The following is a 20,403-nucleotide window of genomic DNA, read 5'->3' as shown; positions in this document are numbered from 1 at the left end:
AACCCTGCCCTCCAGATGAGAGACCTAAGGTTCAGAGAGGTTAAGTAACTTGCACAAGCTCACACAGCAGATGACAGAGTCCAGATTTGAACCCAGATTGGTTGGACTGCAATGGCTCTTTCCTCCACACCAGGAGTTAGTTGCAAATCACCTGCCCCAAAAAACATGTAATCACCCTGCCACGGGGAAAGTGAAAATGTGAATGTTTGGGATACGAGCAGGTTGGGGAGCAAATGTCCTCAACCGTGGTGGCTTCCCTGGGGTAAGTGGCAGGCTTGCTTCCTTCTGGGAGGAGTAGAATCCAAACTGTATGCTGAGGGGTCCAGAGGTGTGGCCAGGAGGAACTGTGTCAGACTGACAACCTCTTCGACCTTCCAATACCTTGATGCCCATGACTTTTGCTATAAGGGTAGCAAATAGGTTTTGTTTCAAGCGTCAACTCTGACAGACTGGCGGTGGCTGTCTGGATATCTAGCCATAGCAGGACAGTCAGGCTCAGCAGGGAGAGAGATAACCAGCTGACAATGTCAAGTAGACACAGAGAGTGGTCAGACACAACCTGAATGCTCTTGAGAATATCTTTCCAGCCTGTACTGCCTCCCAGGGTACGAATCCCACCCCTGTCTTGCTGCCACAGCACTATGAGAAGAATTCTCGAGTGAGTGAAGCTCTTGCTGGGGCATTCAGGTATCGATCATAGGGAGGAAGGCTCCCTAACGGGGATGAGCCCAGGAGGTGGTGGGAGAGGGCTCTGCCTGTCAGGGGTCTGGGTGTGGGCTGTGAACAGTGGGTCTAACGGGGACTGTTGGCACACAGGCTGGAAGCTGGGCTGGGGCCCCCAGACAGGACTTCCTGCCTGCTCAGCTTGGGGACCCCACATAGCAGGGGAAGGGCCAGAGGACTCTTCCATAAGCCTTGACAGGCACCCCGGATTCTTAGGACTTAGCCTGCCCTCAGGTGTGTTTTGGGGACCAAAGCCACCTTCTTTGTCCACGTACTGGCCACAGGGGCAAGGAAACAGGACGGTGGCAGGAAGAGTCGGGCAGAGCCCACGATGCAAGAGAAGGTCTTCGTGCAGCAGCCACTCTGCCCCCAACACACACCCTGCACCCTCCCCAATCCCCTGCTGGTCTCCATGAGGTGGGCCAGACAGCAGAGGGCCGACTGCCATGGAGGGCTGGGCTGGACTTCGTCAACACAGGCATGGCTTCCCGCTAGAAAACATTGTGACCCTAGCGGCCTTGTCCTCCCACAGCACACACCCAAGGTGGCGGGGCCAGGGGGAAGTTCCAACTCCGGGCTGTGCACAAGACCTTGCTGGTCTTGGAGAAGTGAGAAACAACAGGAAATCCTGTGACTCTGGCTCTGGAATTCCCCAAAGGACCCAGAAAATGAAGCCAAAACAAGGATTCAAGTCCAGCCCCAGGCTTTGGGATTGCTGCTTAAATCCAGAGCTCTGGGCCCTAACTAAGTGAGCGCCTGCAGAGCCCCAGCGCCTCCCAAAGCCCCTTGCCCTCTGGCCTTCAGGGACCCAATCCCACCCCCAGTCGCCTGCCGCTAGACCAGACACTTTACCAGCCTTCCACCATTCTGCTCTCATAAGTAGACCCTCTGTTAAACTCTCCTCTGCCATTCTGTTTCACTGTAACTATGTTTCTGACCAGGACGCTAACAGACACCACCCCCACAGCAGCCACCACAACCTGCCTTCCTGTTCATCCTCACGAGGTCCCCTAACCAGAGCGGCTGGTCTTTAACTGGGCTACGTCTGGTTCCCTGGCTGGGTCCCTAGGTGCCTGAGGCCGAGGATTTTGCCATCTGTCCCCTACATATATACCTCGCACAAGCCCTGGCACAGGAAGGTGGGATGTGGGGGTGACCACCTCCCTCTCACACCCACTGGCTGCCCCAGCCCAAGTCTTGGGGGCAGTAGCACCCCCAAAGCACTCCTGCGACTGTGTCCCCATGCCACCCAGCTCGGGACCACAGACAACACTCCAACCCACTGGCCTAAGACAGAGGAATGAACAGACATGCAAATGTGCCCAACAACTGAACCATGTCACCATCAGAGAAATGCCAGCTGTCTCCTGCAGGAGGCGAGGACACAGGAGGGGGCTCTGGGCTCACCCCTCCACATTTGAATCCTGATAGCCCCAGACACCAGCTGGAGGGGCTGGAAAAGGGTACCAGCTTCTCTGGGCCTCATTTCCTCATCTGCAAAGAGGTGTGTCAGAGTAACAGTTACCACCCCACGGAGCTGGAGTGAAGAACTCACTGGCATACAGTGTGTGGAGCACAGGGCCGGGCAGGCCAAGTGCTGGATAAAGAGAGCTGTTGTTTCCCAGCAACTCTGGGAGCCTTCCAGAGCATCTCCTCCCCCACCCAGTCCTGGGGAAGGCCTGCAGCCTGCCTGCGCTCCCTGCAAGAGGGCAAAGGGTGGGACACACGGACATTCCATGTCCTCCTTCACACATTCCAGCCAAGAATGGGGAGCACAAAGTCTACCCAGTTACCCTCCAAGGAGACACCACCATCCTGCCCCTGTGAGTGACAACACTCACACTGCTGAGGGCATGGCCAGCATGCCATGGTGTACAAGAGCACACCATCGTGGACCTCTTCTCCAGCCCTTGCCAGCACCCCCAAAACTTTCTCAATCTTGACAGCCCAACACAAGTCAATTTGTGGGCCTGTGCAAGATGTCACTGAGTGACAAGATGTCACTGAGCCTTACAATGACTATTAGCCTGGGGTGGGGTGGGGGGAGCCCTCTCTGTGCCAGCTTCTTGTGAGGAGAGGTTGCTGGTTCCAGATAAGGTAACTGAAGTACAGAGAGGGTCAGTAACCTGCTGAGGGTCACACAGGATTAGACCATGTTCTCTCCTGTCCCCTCAGCTCCTGGTGCCATTATCTAGGCACAGCCATTCAAAACTCTGGTTTTTTAACAACCCTAGACTTTGCCCCACTCCAGCCTCCCACCCATCTGAGCCTAGAAAGACAGTGAGGGCCTGGGAACAGGCAGGGGCTGGGAGGAGAATGAGTCAGTATTACTGAGGCCACGTCAGCCTGAGCAGTCGTCAGTCGGATGCGTGTGTTGTACAGCCAGGCAGACCAGGCTGCAATCCCTGCTCAGGTGCTCCCTGGCTACGTGGTCCGCAGCAAAGTGCTCTCTGAGCCTGGGCTTCCGCATCTGTAAAATGAGCTAGCAACAGCAACCTCCGGGGGAGGTTGGGAGGGCTAAGTGAGGTGACACTTGCAGCACAGCCCATAACTGCTCCGTCATCGGCAGCTAGTAGCATCCTTCCCCCACCACCCCCTTCATCCAACAGATCCTTACTGAGCACCTGTTCTGTGCCCAGGCCCTTCTCCAGGTGCAGGGAGAGAAGGGGGATCCCACTGCAACATGATGTCTGAAGCTCGAGTGGAAGGTGCCCCCAGCACTGCCTGGACCCCCTCCCTGCCACTCCCCCGAGAGGCCAGTCAGAAACCAGCAGCTGGGGTCACCTGGCTGCACACAGTAAACAGGAATTTACACAAAGCCAGTTCCACACTCAGCCTTGGGAAGGCTGGAAAACTAACTGCTGCCTTAGGCTGCCACACACAAGGCATTTCCACCATCAGAAACACATTCCCGATATGTTTGGAGACTGCGGGAGATTACATGGCATTTCCTGAAGCCCCAGTGGTACCTCTTGGCTCTAGCAGCTTCATTTACTTTTAAGCAGATGGGTTTTAGAACTGTCACACTGACAACAGAGGTGAGGAAGAGCACGAGCCAGAAGTTCACAGAAAAGTAAAGACGAGGAGCAAATAAACATATGTGCCTGCATGCATGGAGCTTTCCCAAGGCCTGGTGTCCATGATCACGCCCATGTGCCCTCCTTGCACGTTGGCCTTGTTCTTGTGCTGCATGTGTACACTGTGGACCTCGCTCCAACAGGGCCTATGACCCACCAGTCCCCTGATCGCCATTCCCTGCACCACCTCTCACTCCACCCATGTCCAAGGACACCGGAGGCCCAGCAGTGAGGGTTCCTATTCCAGCATTGCCACACTCGGGTGAGTTTCCTGGCATCCTGAGCCTTGGGTACCCCACCGAAGCAACGGTCTTGTCCAGTCCCCATGTCCTGGCATCTAAGGGGCCCGAAATCCCAGCCGTGCAATAGGGGCCCCTCTGCAGCTATGGCCCCTCCCCCTACCCAGTGCCCCACTCCTTGCTCTGTCCTTAGCCCCAGACGTCTTTGGTGGCTCAGTCCTAATTACCCCTCAGGAGGGCTGCCCGGACTATGGGAATGCAGTGAGCTCAGAGCAATCCATGTAGCATTAGCCCCTGGACGTCCTTCCTTTCCTGGGTCCTCAGATACCCCTACCTCTGTGACTGCTGCTCCCTGTCTCTTCCCTCACTCCCCACCTCCTCCTCCCAACCTCAGGGTCCTCTCCCACTGTTCCTCCCCCACCTCTTCCTCTAAGGCTCGCACCTGCCACTTTCTTGCCAATACCCCAAGTTCACAGTCCTCATCACTCTCTCCCCAACTTTCTACTAGAAGTCTCCACCCGGATGGTCTCTGGGGCCCAGCGCCCAGCCCCTGACACCCACACTAGTGGTTCCACCACCATCTACGTGCCCCCTCAGACCCTCCCCACCCCAGGTTAACTCATACTCTGAGATGCCCTGAGGGTCCACCCTGAGCGCCACAGGCTGCCCTCCCTGCCCAAAAGGAGGCTTTCATTGTCTACACTGGCAATTCTCCATGAGAGACAGCAGCTCAGGTTTTAGAGTCGGTCCAAACTGGCTACAAATCACAGCTTAGCCATTTGGGTGGGCGAAGTCCAGCAGGTTCCTTGACCACTCCGTTCATTCATCTACAAAGTAGCAACAAAACGACCCCAGTCTGAAAGCAGTCATGGGAGCTCCGCAGGACAATTCAACACCCCATTCTCAGCGTCCCGCCCAGGCTTGTTGATCACAGATGCACCCTCCCCCAATCTTATCGCCAACGCAGGCGCTGTCCCCACGCCCTGGACTGCCAGGCTCTTGCCGTCGGGAGGGCCAAGCGGGTGTCGGGGAAAGGCCGGCAGCCGCAGCTTTCCGGCCATTGTCCCCGCCAACCCCGCCCCGGCCCCGGCCACCTACCCGAGCGCCGCGGCGGGCGGCGGGCTCTGCCGGTGTTGGCGCCGCCGGTAGAGCCCCGACGCGGCGAGCGCGCCCAGCCGGGCTGCCATGGCGCGGGCCTCCTCCTTCTGCTCCCGTCTTGGGGCGGCCCTGCTCCGACGGCCCGGAGACCACCCGGGCCTCGGGGGCGGGGGGCAGTGGCGGTGGCGGCAGCGGCAGGCCAGACACGGCGACGTCGATGGGACAGGCCAGCGTGCAGGGGGCGCCTCTCCCCCCACCCCCTCTGGACAGGAGCTCACGTTACACACTGCGATCTCCAAAGGGCAGCAGAGTCAAGTCCAAATAGAAAGGATATTGTTCGTGCAGCGGGGGCAGCACAGTGAAAGCTGAGGTGGCAGGGCTGGGTCCAGACTGGGGAGGGGACTCACTGGGAAGGTCCCAGACAGCACTAAGGTGAGGTCCATGGTGGGAAGGCAGGGTGCCTGGAGGTCCCAGGCTGCTGGGAGCCTGAGAGGGAACCCCAAGCCCCCTGATGTCCTGACGATGGCCCCTTAGCTCCGGAGGACAATATGGGACTGATCTGGCTTAGGAATCCTGGAGGAAGCCCCATACATGCCCACATTCGACCTTGTTTCCTTCCCTGAGACCCTGTGCCACAAATGCCGCCTGGAGACCCAGATCAGGGCAGCCTCAGTCCCCTGGATCTGACCAACAAATTGCCAAGCACCCAAAAGAGGTCCATGCTGTGAAAGCTCAGAGAAAAGGTTATCCCCTAACTTGCTAGGGAAAACAGAAGCAGCAGAATCTGATAGAAGACCGGTAGGAAGGCACTATATCCATGCTTTTTTACCTAAGGAGATCAGCAGGGTTATTGTGATCCAAGTGCAAACACCCAAGGTCAGCGGCAGAACTGTGGCTGCTGCTGGTGGAGCAAGCACTATGGTCAGCAGTAAAATAAGGATCCGTAGCACTCCTGGAGATCTTTAACACCGATTCCATTTCCCTGAAACACCTTTCTAAGTAAGGTCAGAAAGCACAAGCAGCATTGGCCTCCACCTTCCCAAAAAACAGTAGCTATCATTCTGAACAGCAGGGCAGGGTACTGGTCCTCCAACACTGAGGTGGAGGGAAAACTTTGGAGGGGATCCATGGCACTCAGATGCCAGGCCCACATACCGAGAAGCATACCTCATCCAGCAAATCCAAATTCATTAACCACCCTGGGGGGCAGCTCTAAAACACAGCCAGATAACTGCAGGCGTTGTGCACAGTATAACTTGTCAATGCAGGTCAATTCCAAAAGTACCAAGCCCTGATCAATTCAACAAATATGTTTTTAAAGGTGGCCACAGAGGCAAAAGGGCACAGAGAGGCTGAGCTTGGAGAATGCAACAGGTACAAAGATCACCTCCCACTCTCTTCTCTGATGGGGATAGCTGAATGCTTAGGAAATCTTATTAGAAAGTTTTGTTGTAGCACCTTTAAGTCAATGCCCAAGGGCCTAGGTACCTTGTACCAGTCCTACTCAGCCCCTCCCATGGGGAAATCCTCAACTCTGGAACCCAGAACTTACCCAGAGTCAGAGTTCCATTTAAGGAGGGATTATTTATTTATGGTTTCCACAATTGCAGATAGACCTGGGAAGGTGGCTATAGCCACAAGCGTTTTGTACATCACAATTTGTAAATAAAGTTCAAGTCCAAGGTGACCAAGCACCGATCAATTCAACAAATATTTACTGTAAAAGGAAGTACCAGGGGCTAGAAATTGAGAAAGGAAATTAGAGTCTGATTGAACCCAAATCCCAAATCTGTGCACAGCCTTGTGCCCCCACCCCACCCCCAGTTCTGCAACCTGTCTTGCAGAACTGGCTGTCTCCAGCCAGCACTCTGGCTCTAGAGGACAAAGTTGCAAAGACATAGTAAGAATGATGTCAGCATAAATGGCAGAGTAAGAGCCTTTAAAATGTTGTCCCTCCATAAAAGCAATGAAAACTAGCAAAAACTGTTAGAATCCACTTTTTCAGAACTCTGTAAATTAACCAAAGGTTTGCAGTAACCCAGGGTACTTCATCAAGAAAAGCAGCTGGGGACTCCTGGGTGGCTCAGTCAGTTAAACGTCTGACTTCAGCCCATGTCATGATCTAATGCGCCATGGGTTCGAGCCCTGCATCAGGCTCTGTGCTGACAGCTCAGAGCCTGGAGCCTGCTTCAGATTCTGTGTCTCCCTCTCTCTCTGCCCCTCCCCTGCTCACACCCTCTCTCCCACTCTCTCAAAAAATAAACATTAAAAAAAGAAAGAAAAGAAAAACAGTTGAATCTTGGTAGGTACAGTGAGCTTTATGATATTTTCACTTATCCTAGCCTCTGACCCCTACATCCTAATTCCATTGCTGCCTTAAAAAATAACAGCCCACGTTCCCAGTAATTACGCAGCAGACAGGGCTGAAGCTCCTTCAAACCTTCATTCCCTGGAAGACTCCATTTGAAAGTTTTGTCTTTATGTGACCTCACTCACACATACCCACTGCTAAAAGCCTCTCTTGGGGAGTATTTTTCAAATGTATTACTGTTGTAACTGCCTATGGTATCATAGCTGTCATTGTCATAGGCAATGGATAATAGTGGAAGCAACAATAGACTAATTAAAAAGCTTAAAAGAAAAAACTAAAGGGGAGCCTGGGTGCCTCAGTTGGTTAAGCATCCAACTTCAGCTCAGGTCATGATCTCACAGTTCATGGATTCAAGCCCTGCATTGGGCTCTGTGCTGACAGCTCAGAGCCTGGAGCCTGCTTCGGATTGTGTCTCCCTCTCTCTCTGCCCCTCCCCCCACCTCAAAAATAAATAAACATAAAAAAAAATTTTTAAGGAAAAAATTAAGGAATGGCATGTCCTTAGGGGCTTTGAAAAGAACCAAAATAGTCCTAGGAATCTAGAAGGCCACACAAAGCCCAGGACTATGCGCATGCTCAGAGAAGACCCAAGAAGATCCTAACCTCTCACTTCTGATTGACCCTCAGGCTCTGTGTAATCAGGAAGTAAAGGCTAAGGCAGAGTTGTAAACTGCAGGGTTGAATGCTTAAGGTGTGCTGCAACATACACTTAGTGCCCTCAGCAGAGTCCATTATTGGTGACAGACATTCAAGGAAATGGTTGTCCAATCATTAGCTGGCCATTAAACTAATCAAGCAGAGACTTAAGCAGTCGCAAATGACAGAAATATAGACTTTATAGAATTATTTCTGAAAAGTCACTAAACAAACAAGTAGCAACAACATACTCTGGGGAGTGAGGGGGAATTTGATCTCAGAATCACCACATATTATTTGAAATGTCCAGTTCTCAGCAAAAAATTATGAGACATACAAAGAAACAAAAAAGTATTACCCTTACACAGAAAAAAAAAAGCAATCAATAGAAACCCTCCAAGAGGAAGCCCAAATATTACACTTATTAGATGGACTTTAAATCAGTTATTTTAATTACAAAAGAAAACCATGTCTAAAAAAACTGAAGGAAAGTATGAGAATGATATCTCACCAAATGGAGAATATCAATAATGATGTAGAAAATATACAAAATAGGACCAAATAGAAATTACGTAGTTGAAAAGAAACACTAAAAGAGTCCTCCAGGATGAAATTAAAAGACATCAGACAATAATCCGAATCCACATGAAGAAATAAAAAGCAGCAAAGTATATTTAACCTTGATATAGTAAAAGTAACTATATAGATAAAAATAAAAGACAATATAAATGTATTTTTTGTTTGTAAACCTATTTTTCCCCTCTGATTTAAAGACAACAGCATAATGAAATAATTTAACACAAAAGAAGGCAAGAGTGTAGGAACTAAGAAACAAAAAAGACATAAGATACATAAATAAATAGTAAATTGTAAATGTAAAGTAATTACATTAAAAGTAAATGGATTAAAATCTTCAATTAAAAGTCAGAAGTCAGTATATGCATTTTAAAAAATCTGCTTATATGATTTCTACAAGAAATTCACTTTAGACAAAAACAAATAGTTTGAAAGTAAAAGCATGGAAAAGATATACCATGGGAATAGCAACTAAAAGGGAAGCTAACATCAGACAGCTAGAAGCTAACATCAGACCAAACAGACTTTAAGACAAAAATTGTTATAAGAACAAAAAAGGACCTTTTATAGTGATAAAAGAGTCAATCCAGAGGTGCCTGGGTGGCTCAGTCAGTTAAGCATCTGACTCTGGCTCAGTCAGTTAAGCACCTGACTCTTGACTTCTGGTCAGGTCATGATCTCATGGTTCAAGGGTTCAAGCCCCACATCGGCCTCTGTGCTGATAGCTCAGAGCCTGGAGCCCACATCGAATTCTGTGTCTCACTCTCTCTCTGACCCTCCCTTGCTCATGCACTCTCTTGCTCTCTCTCTCTCTCTCTCTCTCTCTCTCTCAAAAATAAACAAACATTAGGGGGAAAAAAGCATATTCTCAGATCACAATAGAATAAAACCACAAATCAATAATAGAAAGAAATTTAGGAAATTTACAAATATGTGGAAATTAAACAACACACTCCTAAAGAATCACTGAGTCAAAGAAGAAAACAAAGGAATTAGGAAAAGATTGAGATGAATAAAATGAAAACACAACACACCAAAGGGGATGTAGCTCAAGCAGTGCTCAAGGAAAATTTATAGTTGTACACAGTTGAATAGTTTTCACTGTAGTTATTTATACTTGTGTAATAGGGGCACTTGGCTGGCTCAGTCAATACAGCATATGACTCTTGATGTTGGTGTCTTGAGTTCAAGGCCGATGCTGGGCATGGAACCTACTTAAAAAAATTAGTTGTATAATAATTTAAATACTTGTATAGTATAAAATAGCTTTATAGAAATCAGAAACAGAAGAATAAACTAAATTCAAAGCAAGCATTAGAGAGGAAATAATAAAGATTAGAGAAGAAATAAATGAAATAGAGATTAGGAAAAATAGAGAAAAGCAACAAAACCAAAAATGGTTTGTTGAGAAGATCAAAACTAATAAACCTTTAGCTAGACTGACCAAGAAAACAAGAGAACACCCAAAAGACTAAAATCAGGAATGAAAGAAGGGACCAAAGTTAGAGAAACTTAAAGGACTATAAGGAAAATGCTGTGAACAATTGTATGCAAACTAAATTACAGCAAATTAAATAACCTAGCAGAAATAGACAAATACCTAGAGAGATACAAACTACCAAAACTGAATCAACAAGCAGTGTAAGATCCAAATAGGCCAACAACAAGTAAAGAGACTGGATTTGTAATCAACATCTTCCTACAAAGACGAACCCAGGACCAGATGGTTTTATTGGTGAATTTTACCAAATGTTTAAGTAGCATTAACACCAACCCTTCACAAAATCTTCTCAAAAAATCTACCAGGAGGGAACACTTCTCAACTCATTCAATGAAGTCAGCATTACCCTGAATCAGAAAAATATATCACAAGAAAACTACAGATGAATATCACTTATGAATAGAGATGCAAACATCCTGAACAAAACTGAATCTAGCACCATATAAAAAGTACTACATATCATAACCAAATGGGATTTATTCCAGGATATAAAGTTGGTTTAACATCCAAAATCAATGTAATACATCATATGAATGCTGAAAATGCACTTGGCAAAATCCATGTTTTTCATGATTAAAAAACAAAAAACACCTCTCAACAAACTAGGATTAGAAGGGTATTTCTTCAACCTGATAAAAACCCAGAGCTAACATCATACTTAATGGTAAGAGACTGAGAACTTTCCCTCTAAGATCAGGAATAAGACTAGGATGTCCAGCCTCGACATTTCTTTTCAACACTGCAGTAGAGGTTCTAGCAAGGACAATTAGCAATAAAAGGAAAGAAAATGTATCCAGATTGGAAAAGAAGTAAAACTCTCTATTTGATTACCACATACTCTTATACACAGAAAACCCTAAACCCCAAGGAAAACTATTACAGCTAGTAAATGAACTCATCAAGTTTGCAGGTAAAAAACCAATATACAAAACCCACTAGCAATAAGCAATATGAATATGAAATTAATAAAACAATTCCATTTATACTAGCATCATAAAGAATAAAATACCTGGGAATAAATTTAACCAACAAAGTATAAGACTTATACAATGAAAACTATAAAACATTGTTGAAAGAAACTAGAGAAGACCTAAATAAATGGAAAGACATCCCATGTTCAGGGATTGGAAAACTTGCTATTGTTAAGATGACAATAACGTTCCCCAACAAATTAACCTACAGATACAACACAAGCCCTATAAAAATTCCAACTGCCTTTTTTACAGAAATGAGCAAGCCAATCCTAAAATTCATAAAGAACTGAAGAAACTCAGAATAACCAAAATAATTTGAAAAAGAACAAAATCAGCAGGCCAACATTTTGTAATTTCAAAACTTACTACAGAGTTACAGGAGTAATAATTAAACAGTCTGGTACCAGCATAAGGACAGACACATACATCAGTGGAATAGTATTGAGAGTCCAGAAATAATCCCATATATCCATGATCAACTGATTTTTGACAATGCTGCCATGACAATTCAATGAGAAAATAATAGTTTTGTCAACAAATGATGCTAAGACCACTGGACAGCCACATACAAAAGAATGGTTTCAAACCCCTACCTCAGGCCACATATAAAAATTGACTCACAATGGATGGAAAATCAAAATGTCAGAGTTAAAAGTATAAACTCGTAGAAGAAAACATAGGAATAAATCTCCATGATCTTAGATTAGGTAACACTTCCCTAGATATGACACCAAAAACTCAAGCAATCAAAGAATAAATAGATACATTGGACTTCATCACAATTTTAAACTTTTGTGCATCAAAAAACACTATCAAGAAAGTTAAAAGACAATCCACAGAATAGGAGAAAATATTTTGCAAATCATATAGCTGGTAAGTGTCTCACATCCAGAATACATAAAGAACTCTTAAAATCCAATAATAAAAAGACAACCCAATTTTAAAATGGGCACTGAAACCAAACAAACATTTCTCCAAAGAAGATGTACCAGCAGCCAATAAGCACATGATAAGATGCTCAACATGACAGGTTGTTAGGAAAATGAAAGTCAAAAAAGTGATACCACTTTACACCCACTAAAACAAACAATAAGTGTTAGTGAGGATGTGGAGAAAATTAGAACCCTCACACATTCCTGGTGGGAATGTAAAAGTATGCAGTTACTCTGAAAATAGCTTGGCAATTCCTCAAAAAGTTTAACATAGAATTACCAGCAATTCCACTCCTAAGTATATGCTCAAGTGAGTAGAAAATATAGATAGAAAAATTCACAGCAGCATTATTCATAAAAGCCAAAAAGTGGAAACAATTCAAATGCCCACTACAACTGAACACATAGACAAAATACGGTAAATCCATGCAATGGAATATTATTTGCACCTCTCCCCCAAAAAAGGAATGAAGTATTGATTCATACCACAACATAAATGAACCTTGAAAATATTATGCTAAATGAAAGAAGCCAGGTAAAAAAAAAAAAAAAAGCCCATATAATGTAGAGTTGTATTTATAGAAAATACACAGAACAGCCAAATCTATAGCGACAGACTGCACATTAATTGTTACCAGGAGCTGGGGGAGGGCAGAATGGGGACTGACTGCACATGGGTATGGGGTTTCTTTTGGGGGGTGATGAAAATGTTCTATAGAATTAGTGGTGATAGTTGCACAACTGGTGAATGCACTAAAACCCACTAAACCGTACACCTTAAAACAGTGAATTTTATGGTATGTGAATTATATCTCAAATGTTTAGGGGTGCCTGGTTGTCTCAATCAGTTAAGCATCTGACTCTTGATTTCCGCTCAGGTCATGATCTATCTCATGGCTCATGGGATCGAGGTCATGATCTCATGGTCCACGGGATCGAGCCCTACATCGGGGTCTGCACTGTCAGCACAGAGCCTGCTTGGGATTCTCTTTCCCTCTCTCTCTCCCTCTCTCTCTCTCTCTTTGTCCCTCTCCTGCTCATACACTCTCTCTCTCAAAATAAATAAACATTTTTTAATGTTTATTTATTTATTTTTTTTAATGTTTAAAAAGCACATGTGTAGTGAAGAATGCAGCTACGTAGCTTACTAGAGAAACAACAGAGGCCAAGGCCACCATCAAGTTGTGAGGCAGGGCTGTCACCCCCTTGTGGCTGAGCTGTGAGAGCCATCCCCAGGGCAGCCAGAGACACCACTGCAAACAGCCTCTCCACAGCCAGCTTCCCTCCCCCACCTCCTCCCTTGACCCACTGGGAGGCCAAGTCCTTGGTATGCATCAGATGAGTGATGTTTTCCAACCTTCTTACCCCACATGAAATCGGACTTTGAATGCTTTTATTTTCTTAACTGGAAACTCAGGCATCAGTGTGGACACATTGTTGGTTTTATTTACATACATACATTGGGTCGCGTCATCTTAGTGAAACACTGTCCTCTCAGGTAAGTATCCCATTAACATGTTTATCTTGTTAGGCCATATTGAGTAAATACTCACCGTCAGGAATTTAGAAGATTTGAATAAACAGAACAAGGAGGAGAGTTAGGGTTCCCCCTCTGCCCACCCTCCCTGGAAATGAAGACCTAAGGAACATTTAGTATGACTCTGCACTGACAGATGGAACAGAGAGAAGCAGTGTAGCTGGAGAGGCGGGACAGCCACTGTGCCTACAAAGCCGGGCCCCTCTGCACAGTAGGATGCCCGGGCCATCTTGTAGCAGCTCCCAAGTGCTGACTGCTGAATTTTCAGGAATTTTGGGAACCAGTTAACATCATGTTGGTAGTTTGAAGTGAGCCGAGGTGGAGGTATTTTCAGCCCGGAAATGGACACGCTACAAATCAGACCCACCACCCCCCCACCGCACCGCACTGGCAGGGTCAGAGTCAATGCCAGAAGTCCAGGGAAAGGGAGGAGTTGAGGAGTCTTGGGTGCTACCTAGCCTGGCCTGGTCTGGGGCTCAGGGTCCAGCTGCGTGGCACTCATCATCTGTTTCCCACAGCTCCACGTGCTGTGCTCAGGCCCTGGCTGCCATCTTAGCTACACGCTGGCAGGCTCTTCCGCCAAGGGGGCCACTGGGCATGCTCCTGAAGAAAGTGGGGACCGGGCATCATGGAGGGCAAGGGTGCTGGTGGATGTGGGGACCCAGATCCAGCAGCCCTGCTCTGCACTGTACAGAGGCCCAGCTCGGGAGCTGGCACCTGGTGGCCTCAGCAGACTAGGGTCGTATGGTGGGTGGGACTCCACCCTACAATAGGCCAAGCCACTGACCTCACCAGCTGTGAGCGCCCAGTCCCAGGCTGCACTTGGAGGAGGGCCAGTGACAGGCTGGGACCCTTAGCAGGGGTGTGACCTGCCTGGGCCTTCACATCCTCATTGTAGACCAGTGCTGATGTCAAAGGTCCCTCCAGCTAGGACAAAGATTCCGGTGTTTTTAAGGTCCAGAGTCTTTGGGCCCCCACCAGGGCTGAGTTTCCATCCCACAGCTTGCCCACCCCCAACCACACCTGGGCCCTCCTTACCCTTCTGCCCCAGCTCAGCCCAATCTGGGGCTTCAGACCCTCCTCTCCAACCTCCTCCCAGCACTTCCTCAAGGACTTGTCACAGCTCTTCCAATCCTTCATGGCCCAAACTAGCTTGGGGCCCACGCCTGCTCCACCATTGGGCATCGTCTTGGATTCCACCCTCTCAGTCAGGTCCTCCCATTCTACCTCCCAGACCCTGAATCCCCTCCTCTTCTCCACCCCCAAGGCTGCCAATGACAAGAAGCCTCCCTTGTGGCGGACCTCCTTCCCAATCTCTTCCTCAGCAGCCCTTTCTCTCCACAGCACCTGCAGGTGTGTTTCCAAAGTGCACGGCCGTGTACAACACTCTGGGCCACTTCACTGGCTCTCCCCTGCCCTCCCCCTGGCCTTGCTCACTCTGGTCCTGGGGCAAGCTGGCACTTTATACAGTTGGCAGGGTGCGTGAGGTGTACGAGGAGAAGGTTGTTTCCAGGTCAGCCTGGTTCTAGGTAGCGCAGGTGGATGTGCAGAGAACCAGGATGCAGCATGGGCATTGCCCTGGGGTCTCATGGGGGCAGTGGGCATGCATAGGTCAAGGTGGCACACAACAGAGTGAAAGCAAAACTCCACAGCTTCTGGGACGGGAAAAACATCGCCCACCCCAATGGCTGGGTTGGATGTCCCATCCTCAGCTGGCCTGGCCCCATGCCTGTGAGCGGCATGGGGCGGGGGGGGGGGGGGGGGCGCACAAGCCAATCCCAGCCTGGGCACTGCGTGTGGCAGGCAAACTCTGCTCCCAGACGGCTCACAGCTGCAAAAAACGAATGAGCAGGAAAAGAGCCCACAAGAAAAGAAGCAAGCCACCAAAATATTCCTAGGGGCATCTCTGAGGAGTGGAACTGTGGGTGTTTTCTTTCTCTTTTTCTGTTCCCATTATCTTTAACGTTTCTGGGGGTTTTTCTAACTCCCTGAGATGAGCAATGTTACTTTTACAAGGAAAAACTCCACCCAGTGTTTTCCAAAGTTCACTCTGGGCCCTGTTTCATTTGATGACCAGCATTTCTCAGGCTCGGGGCACCTGCCGGACCCCTGCAGCAAGCCAGGGCGGGCTGGCCCTGCTCCCAAAGCTGCCTGCCTTCCCTGGGCTGGGGGGCAGCCCTTCCCTGGAAGGCTCAAGGGACTCAGGGGCGACAGGAGCCCTGCCAAGAGAACAGAGGTGCCTCTGTCTCTGATCTGCCTCAGAGCCTGCAGGGTGTCGGGATAAAAGCTGCTGCCAAAGCTGGAGGGGTGTGGCCCTGCCTTATTAGGGTGTTTGCTGTGCCCAGGCCACCTCGCACACATCCCACTCAACGCTGGTCTGTGCTCCTGATGCTGTCCCTGTTTCACTCTGTCCCATCTTGTCCTCATAAGCTTACATGTCGGGGACCAGGAAGCGGGCAGGGAAAGCAGGGGCTCCAGAGCACATGAGGAGGGGTGAGCCCTGGAAGGCTGGCTGTGTCCACAGACTCAGGCCATGATGGAGTGGGCAGCAAAGTGCATCTGAAACAAGACATCTGCCATTTTGGGTGCCCTAGCTGCCCTAATACTGTGGGCCAGCATATCCCCACCCACTGGGTGACCACTCTGCACATCACACCATATTTGGGGTCATCACCCCACCCTCCGTAGCTGTTCCCCATTCCTGGGTACGGCTTCTCCCCAAGTCTTTTTCCTAGCAAAACCACAGGGTTTTCGCGGCCCACAAACCACAAGTCAAAGAACATCGTCCTGCCAGGGCTTGGCTGGAAGGGGGCTGCTGGGCCTTGGAGACCATCCCCTCCCACCCAGTCTGAGTCATGCACTTGTACCCAGCCATGTTCCAGAAAGGACTGCAGAGGCCAACACTGGCCAGATACTAGTGGACATGTGACTGGCCTCCTAAGTCACTCAGCCTCTAGGGCCTCAGTTACCTCATCTGTGAAATGGCACCAGGGCCTGGGAGCCCAGCCTGGGCCAGGCCTAGGGGAGTGCCTTGTCCCCACCCCCTGAGCAACCTATGCTTGGGCAGAGTTTAGCCAGACCCCCACACAGACCCCTTATCATTTTTAACATTGTCACCGTTTTCACCGTTCCGGCTTACAGAGGAGGAGACAAGGGCCCCAGAGGTAAGATCTCCTCCACAGGATCACACAGCTGGGGGTCCGGGAAGCTGATAGAGGCCACAGTCTGGGTTTTAACGCCCTGCCCTTTGGTTGTGACCTCGGGTTGGTGCCCGGCCCCTCTGAGCCCTGGTTCTCCTCTAGAGAGGGGAAACCTGTGCCCATCTTGCAAGGTAGGCGGGAGGGGGGCGGGAGGGAGCTTCATCTGCTGCGGCCGGACACCCCGGTCCCGACGCGCGCCGCTACCCGGGCCGGACACCCCGGTCCCGACGGGCACCGCTACCCCGGCAGCCAACCGAGGTCTAGGGGCCGGGCCGGAGGCGCGGCAGGTGGATCGGCCGGCTCCCCGGGGCGGGTGGGGGGGGCAGGGGTCGGGGCGGGGGTCCCGTCCCGCAGTCCCGCCCAGGCAGGCGCCCTCCTGGCGCGTGGCGCCCTCCGCCCAAGGGCGTGGGGGAGGGGAGGGCTGTTACCTTCCCGTCATTGTGGCCGCGCGCGTTGAGCCCGTGGTCGCCTCGGGACCCCCTCCGACGCCTCCGCAGCCGGCCGAGCACCCGCCCGCAGGTCCCTCCCGGGAGCCGAGCGGGGAGACGCCCAAAAAAGGCCAAGAGCGGCTCCGCCCGCCGCGCAGCCCAGCCCGCGAGGTGGGGAGGGGGGGCAGGGGTGGGGTTCGCCCCGCCCGCGAGGGGGTGGTGGGAAGCGGGGAGAGTGGGGGCGGAGGGGTGGGCCCTGCCACTCGGCGCGGCCCCTGCTCTGGGGACACCCGAGCCTGGCCTGCGGCGGGCGCGGGTCACGTCCTCCCCCGCCCGGGCTTCGCTCGCCACCTCCCCGGATTCCCGGCATAGTTTTCCTTTTAAAGGGAGTGAAGTTATAATAACCACGAAGGAGCCCCCCAAACCCGCCGGGACGCCCCCCCCCCCCGCGCTCCCGCTCCGCTGTCCCCGGCCGCCCCAGAACTCGAACGCTGGCGGGCCGACCGGGATTGGGGGACACCGAGGGACGGTGCTCGGACCACCTCCCCGCTGCCTCCAAGCCCCGAGCTCCTGCTGCGGCCCCAGGTCCAAGGGAGGGGTCACCTTCACGCTTCCGTGCTTCACACAGACCTTTCTGGGCACCAACTCCCTCCCGGGGGCCCTGGGGACCCCCCAGTCCACGTCGTCCCACCCCGGGGGAGTCCAAGGCGGAGGAGGGCGTCCCTTCAACCCGTGAGCCTAAGTCTACATACTGAGATGCCAGACCAGTGCCCTCCCTGGGAAATAACCATTTCACCCAAGCATGTGAGTAACCCCTAACCTAGCAAAAGGTACCTTACAATGGAGAAACCCAATGCCCGAGTTGGGGAGGAGAACCGAGCACTCCTTTCTATGATGAAGCACTACTGACAAGATAGGGAAGAGCCCTTTAAAGTGCCCCTGTGACACAGAATCATTTGCGGAATCTATTCTGAGAAAAATATTACATAAACAAAAAAACCCTCACTCACTCTACCTACAGGCACATATTTCCAGCTGGGCTGTGGAGTGTAGCGTATAACTGGAAGCAACCCAAATATCACACCGTGAGTCCAGGGCCGAGCCTCCTGATCTATTAACCCTACTGAACATCAAACATCCTATCACTTCTAGCTTGGCAACAGATAAAGACTATCTAGAAATGACAGTGCAAAGTAGCAACCCACAAATAAACAGTGGAATTCAGAAGGGAGAGTTGATAGTGACATGAAGAGTTACACCTGCAGAAATGAGCTCGATAAAGGCGTCTGTTCCTAAGCAGCTGGTATCTTGAAACCAGAGCAGTTTGCACTTGTTAGTTCTTTTGCAGTGGTGTCCTAGCTAATAAATAGTGTTTTACTGCAACTTGATGGTTGATTAAGCATCAAGTATGGATGACTTCTTGGTTCATCTGCCTGTTTAAAGAGAAATGCTTTCCACAATTGCTGATGCAGAGGAACAGGTGTGCCAGGGGCTGTGCTCCAGAAATGGACTGCCTGACTCGATGGTTCATTGAATGTTGGGGTCCTACAGGAACCAAAAAGGATGAAAAGTAGAAGGGAGAACACCACAGGGACCTGCTCCTTGCCCCAAGGGGATCCCACACCTACCTGAAAGCCTGAAAGCCTCCTTAGCATGGTTGCTGAGCACAGGAAGATGTGCCTGTAGCCAAACCAGAGCCCTCTGCTGCTCACCCGACCATGTAGCATGCCTCATCCTGGGGCCAAGGGCAAGCTCAACAGGAAGGAGCTTGGTGGCAGCTGTGGGCATCAGTCAGCTCTGCTGAAGATACGAAGGCTCCAAGGAGCCATGTGCCAGCCTCATGCAGATTTGCAGGAAAGAGCTGCAGTTGCCTGGCAGTGGTCACTCACATATTCACTCACTCACACCCATTCATCCCAGAGTAATGATGCTATTCAGGCACTGGGGGTAGAGCAGTGAACGAGAGGACATGCGGTGGGGGGCAAACAGTAAATAAAACATAAACGTGACTTCAGGCAGGGACAGTGCTGCAAAGAACAGAACAACATGAGGAGCTGCTTTAGGTTGGAGGCATAAGGAAGGCTTCTGAGGAGTGGCATTGGAGCTAAAACCTGAATGAGGAAAAGAGCCAGCGGGGGGGGGGGGGGGGGGGGCGGCCAGGGCAGTGGCCCTGAGGTGGGAATGGGCTTGGGAGCTCAAGGTCAGAAAGAAGGTGGTGTCTCTGGAGAACAGAGAGGCAGAGGGCATGGGAAATAAGGGAGAGGGGCCAGGGGGCCAGAGCACAAGGGCCACATTAGTGTTTGGATTCCACCCTTAGAACAGTGGGGGATTCTGGGGCGCCTGGGTGGCTCAGTCAGCTCAGTCGGCTAAGCAGCCAACTTCGGCTCAGGTCATGATCTCGTGGTCTGTGAGTTCGAACCCTGCGTCAGGCTCTGTGCTGACAGCTCAGAGCCTGGCGCCTGCTTTGGATTCTGTGTCTTCCTCTCTCTCTCTCTGCCCCTCCCCGCCAAGCTCTGTCTTCTTCTTAAAAATAAATAAATGTTAAAAAAAATTTTTTTTTAAACAGTGGGGGTTTCTAAGCAAGGACAGACACAACACTCTCTGGGACTCAGGGGGCTTCCCCCTCATGCCCCTCTCTAGCTGACAGCTACACCTGAGCCAGCCCAGTGCCCAGGGATGCTAAGGTAGGGCTCAGGGTTCATGGAGCCAAGGGAGGGGCTGGGCTTCCTCTGACCAGACCAGCCTAATTAGTAGCATGAGGACAGAGAGAAACTGGGGATCCCAAAATGCCTCAACTTGTATCTAGATTCAAAGTCCCACCCCCCTGTGATGGTGGGGCCTTGCAGCCCCGAGGAAGTCTCAGGGTCTCTCACCATGGCCCAGGTCCCAGAAGGAGCCAGGGTGCCTTCCCAGCACAAAGGACCTGTGTCATGCCTATTTAATGATGGCCCATGTGAAATGAGGCACCCTAACCATTCTTCCCAAAGGGCCTCTCCCCCAAATCTGGTTTAGGCATCTCCCCCTCGGGGCACTGGGGATAGCTAAACTGGGCTGTCATCAAGCAGGAGTGTATAACTGGAACCAAAGTGTATTCCAGAAGTGGCCTGTGAC

The 20,403-nt window shown here is 50.4% G+C and overlaps 1 protein-coding gene across 3 annotated transcripts in view; it reads right to left on the bottom strand.

Moving 5' to 3' along the window:
* LIMS2 (LIM zinc finger domain containing 2) overlaps positions 1-20,403 on the bottom strand; it is a 41,975-nt gene that overhangs the window by 20,485 nt on the left and 1,087 nt on the right. Inside the window, exon 1 of one of the 3 annotated variants that reach the window (XM_042994172.1) lies at positions 17,293-17,449. The exons of 1 other annotated variant lie outside the window; for it this stretch is intronic. In XM_042994172.1, coding sequence (XP_042850106.1) covers positions 17,293-17,303 — 11 coding nt within the window. In that variant the 5' untranslated portion in view covers positions 17,304-17,449. Of the gene's footprint in view, positions 1-17,292; positions 17,450-20,403 lie in introns of those variants that run through there. One more of the 3 variants, XM_042994174.1, reaches the window with a different exon arrangement.

This window comes from Panthera tigris, chromosome C1 (assembly GCF_018350195.1).
Source record: "Panthera tigris isolate Pti1 chromosome C1, P.tigris_Pti1_mat1.1, whole genome shotgun sequence".
NCBI classification, from domain to species: Eukaryota; Metazoa; Chordata; class Mammalia; order Carnivora; family Felidae; genus Panthera; species Panthera tigris.
Note: the sequence above shows the minus strand (reverse complement) of the source record. Positions and strands in the feature narration are given on the sequence as shown.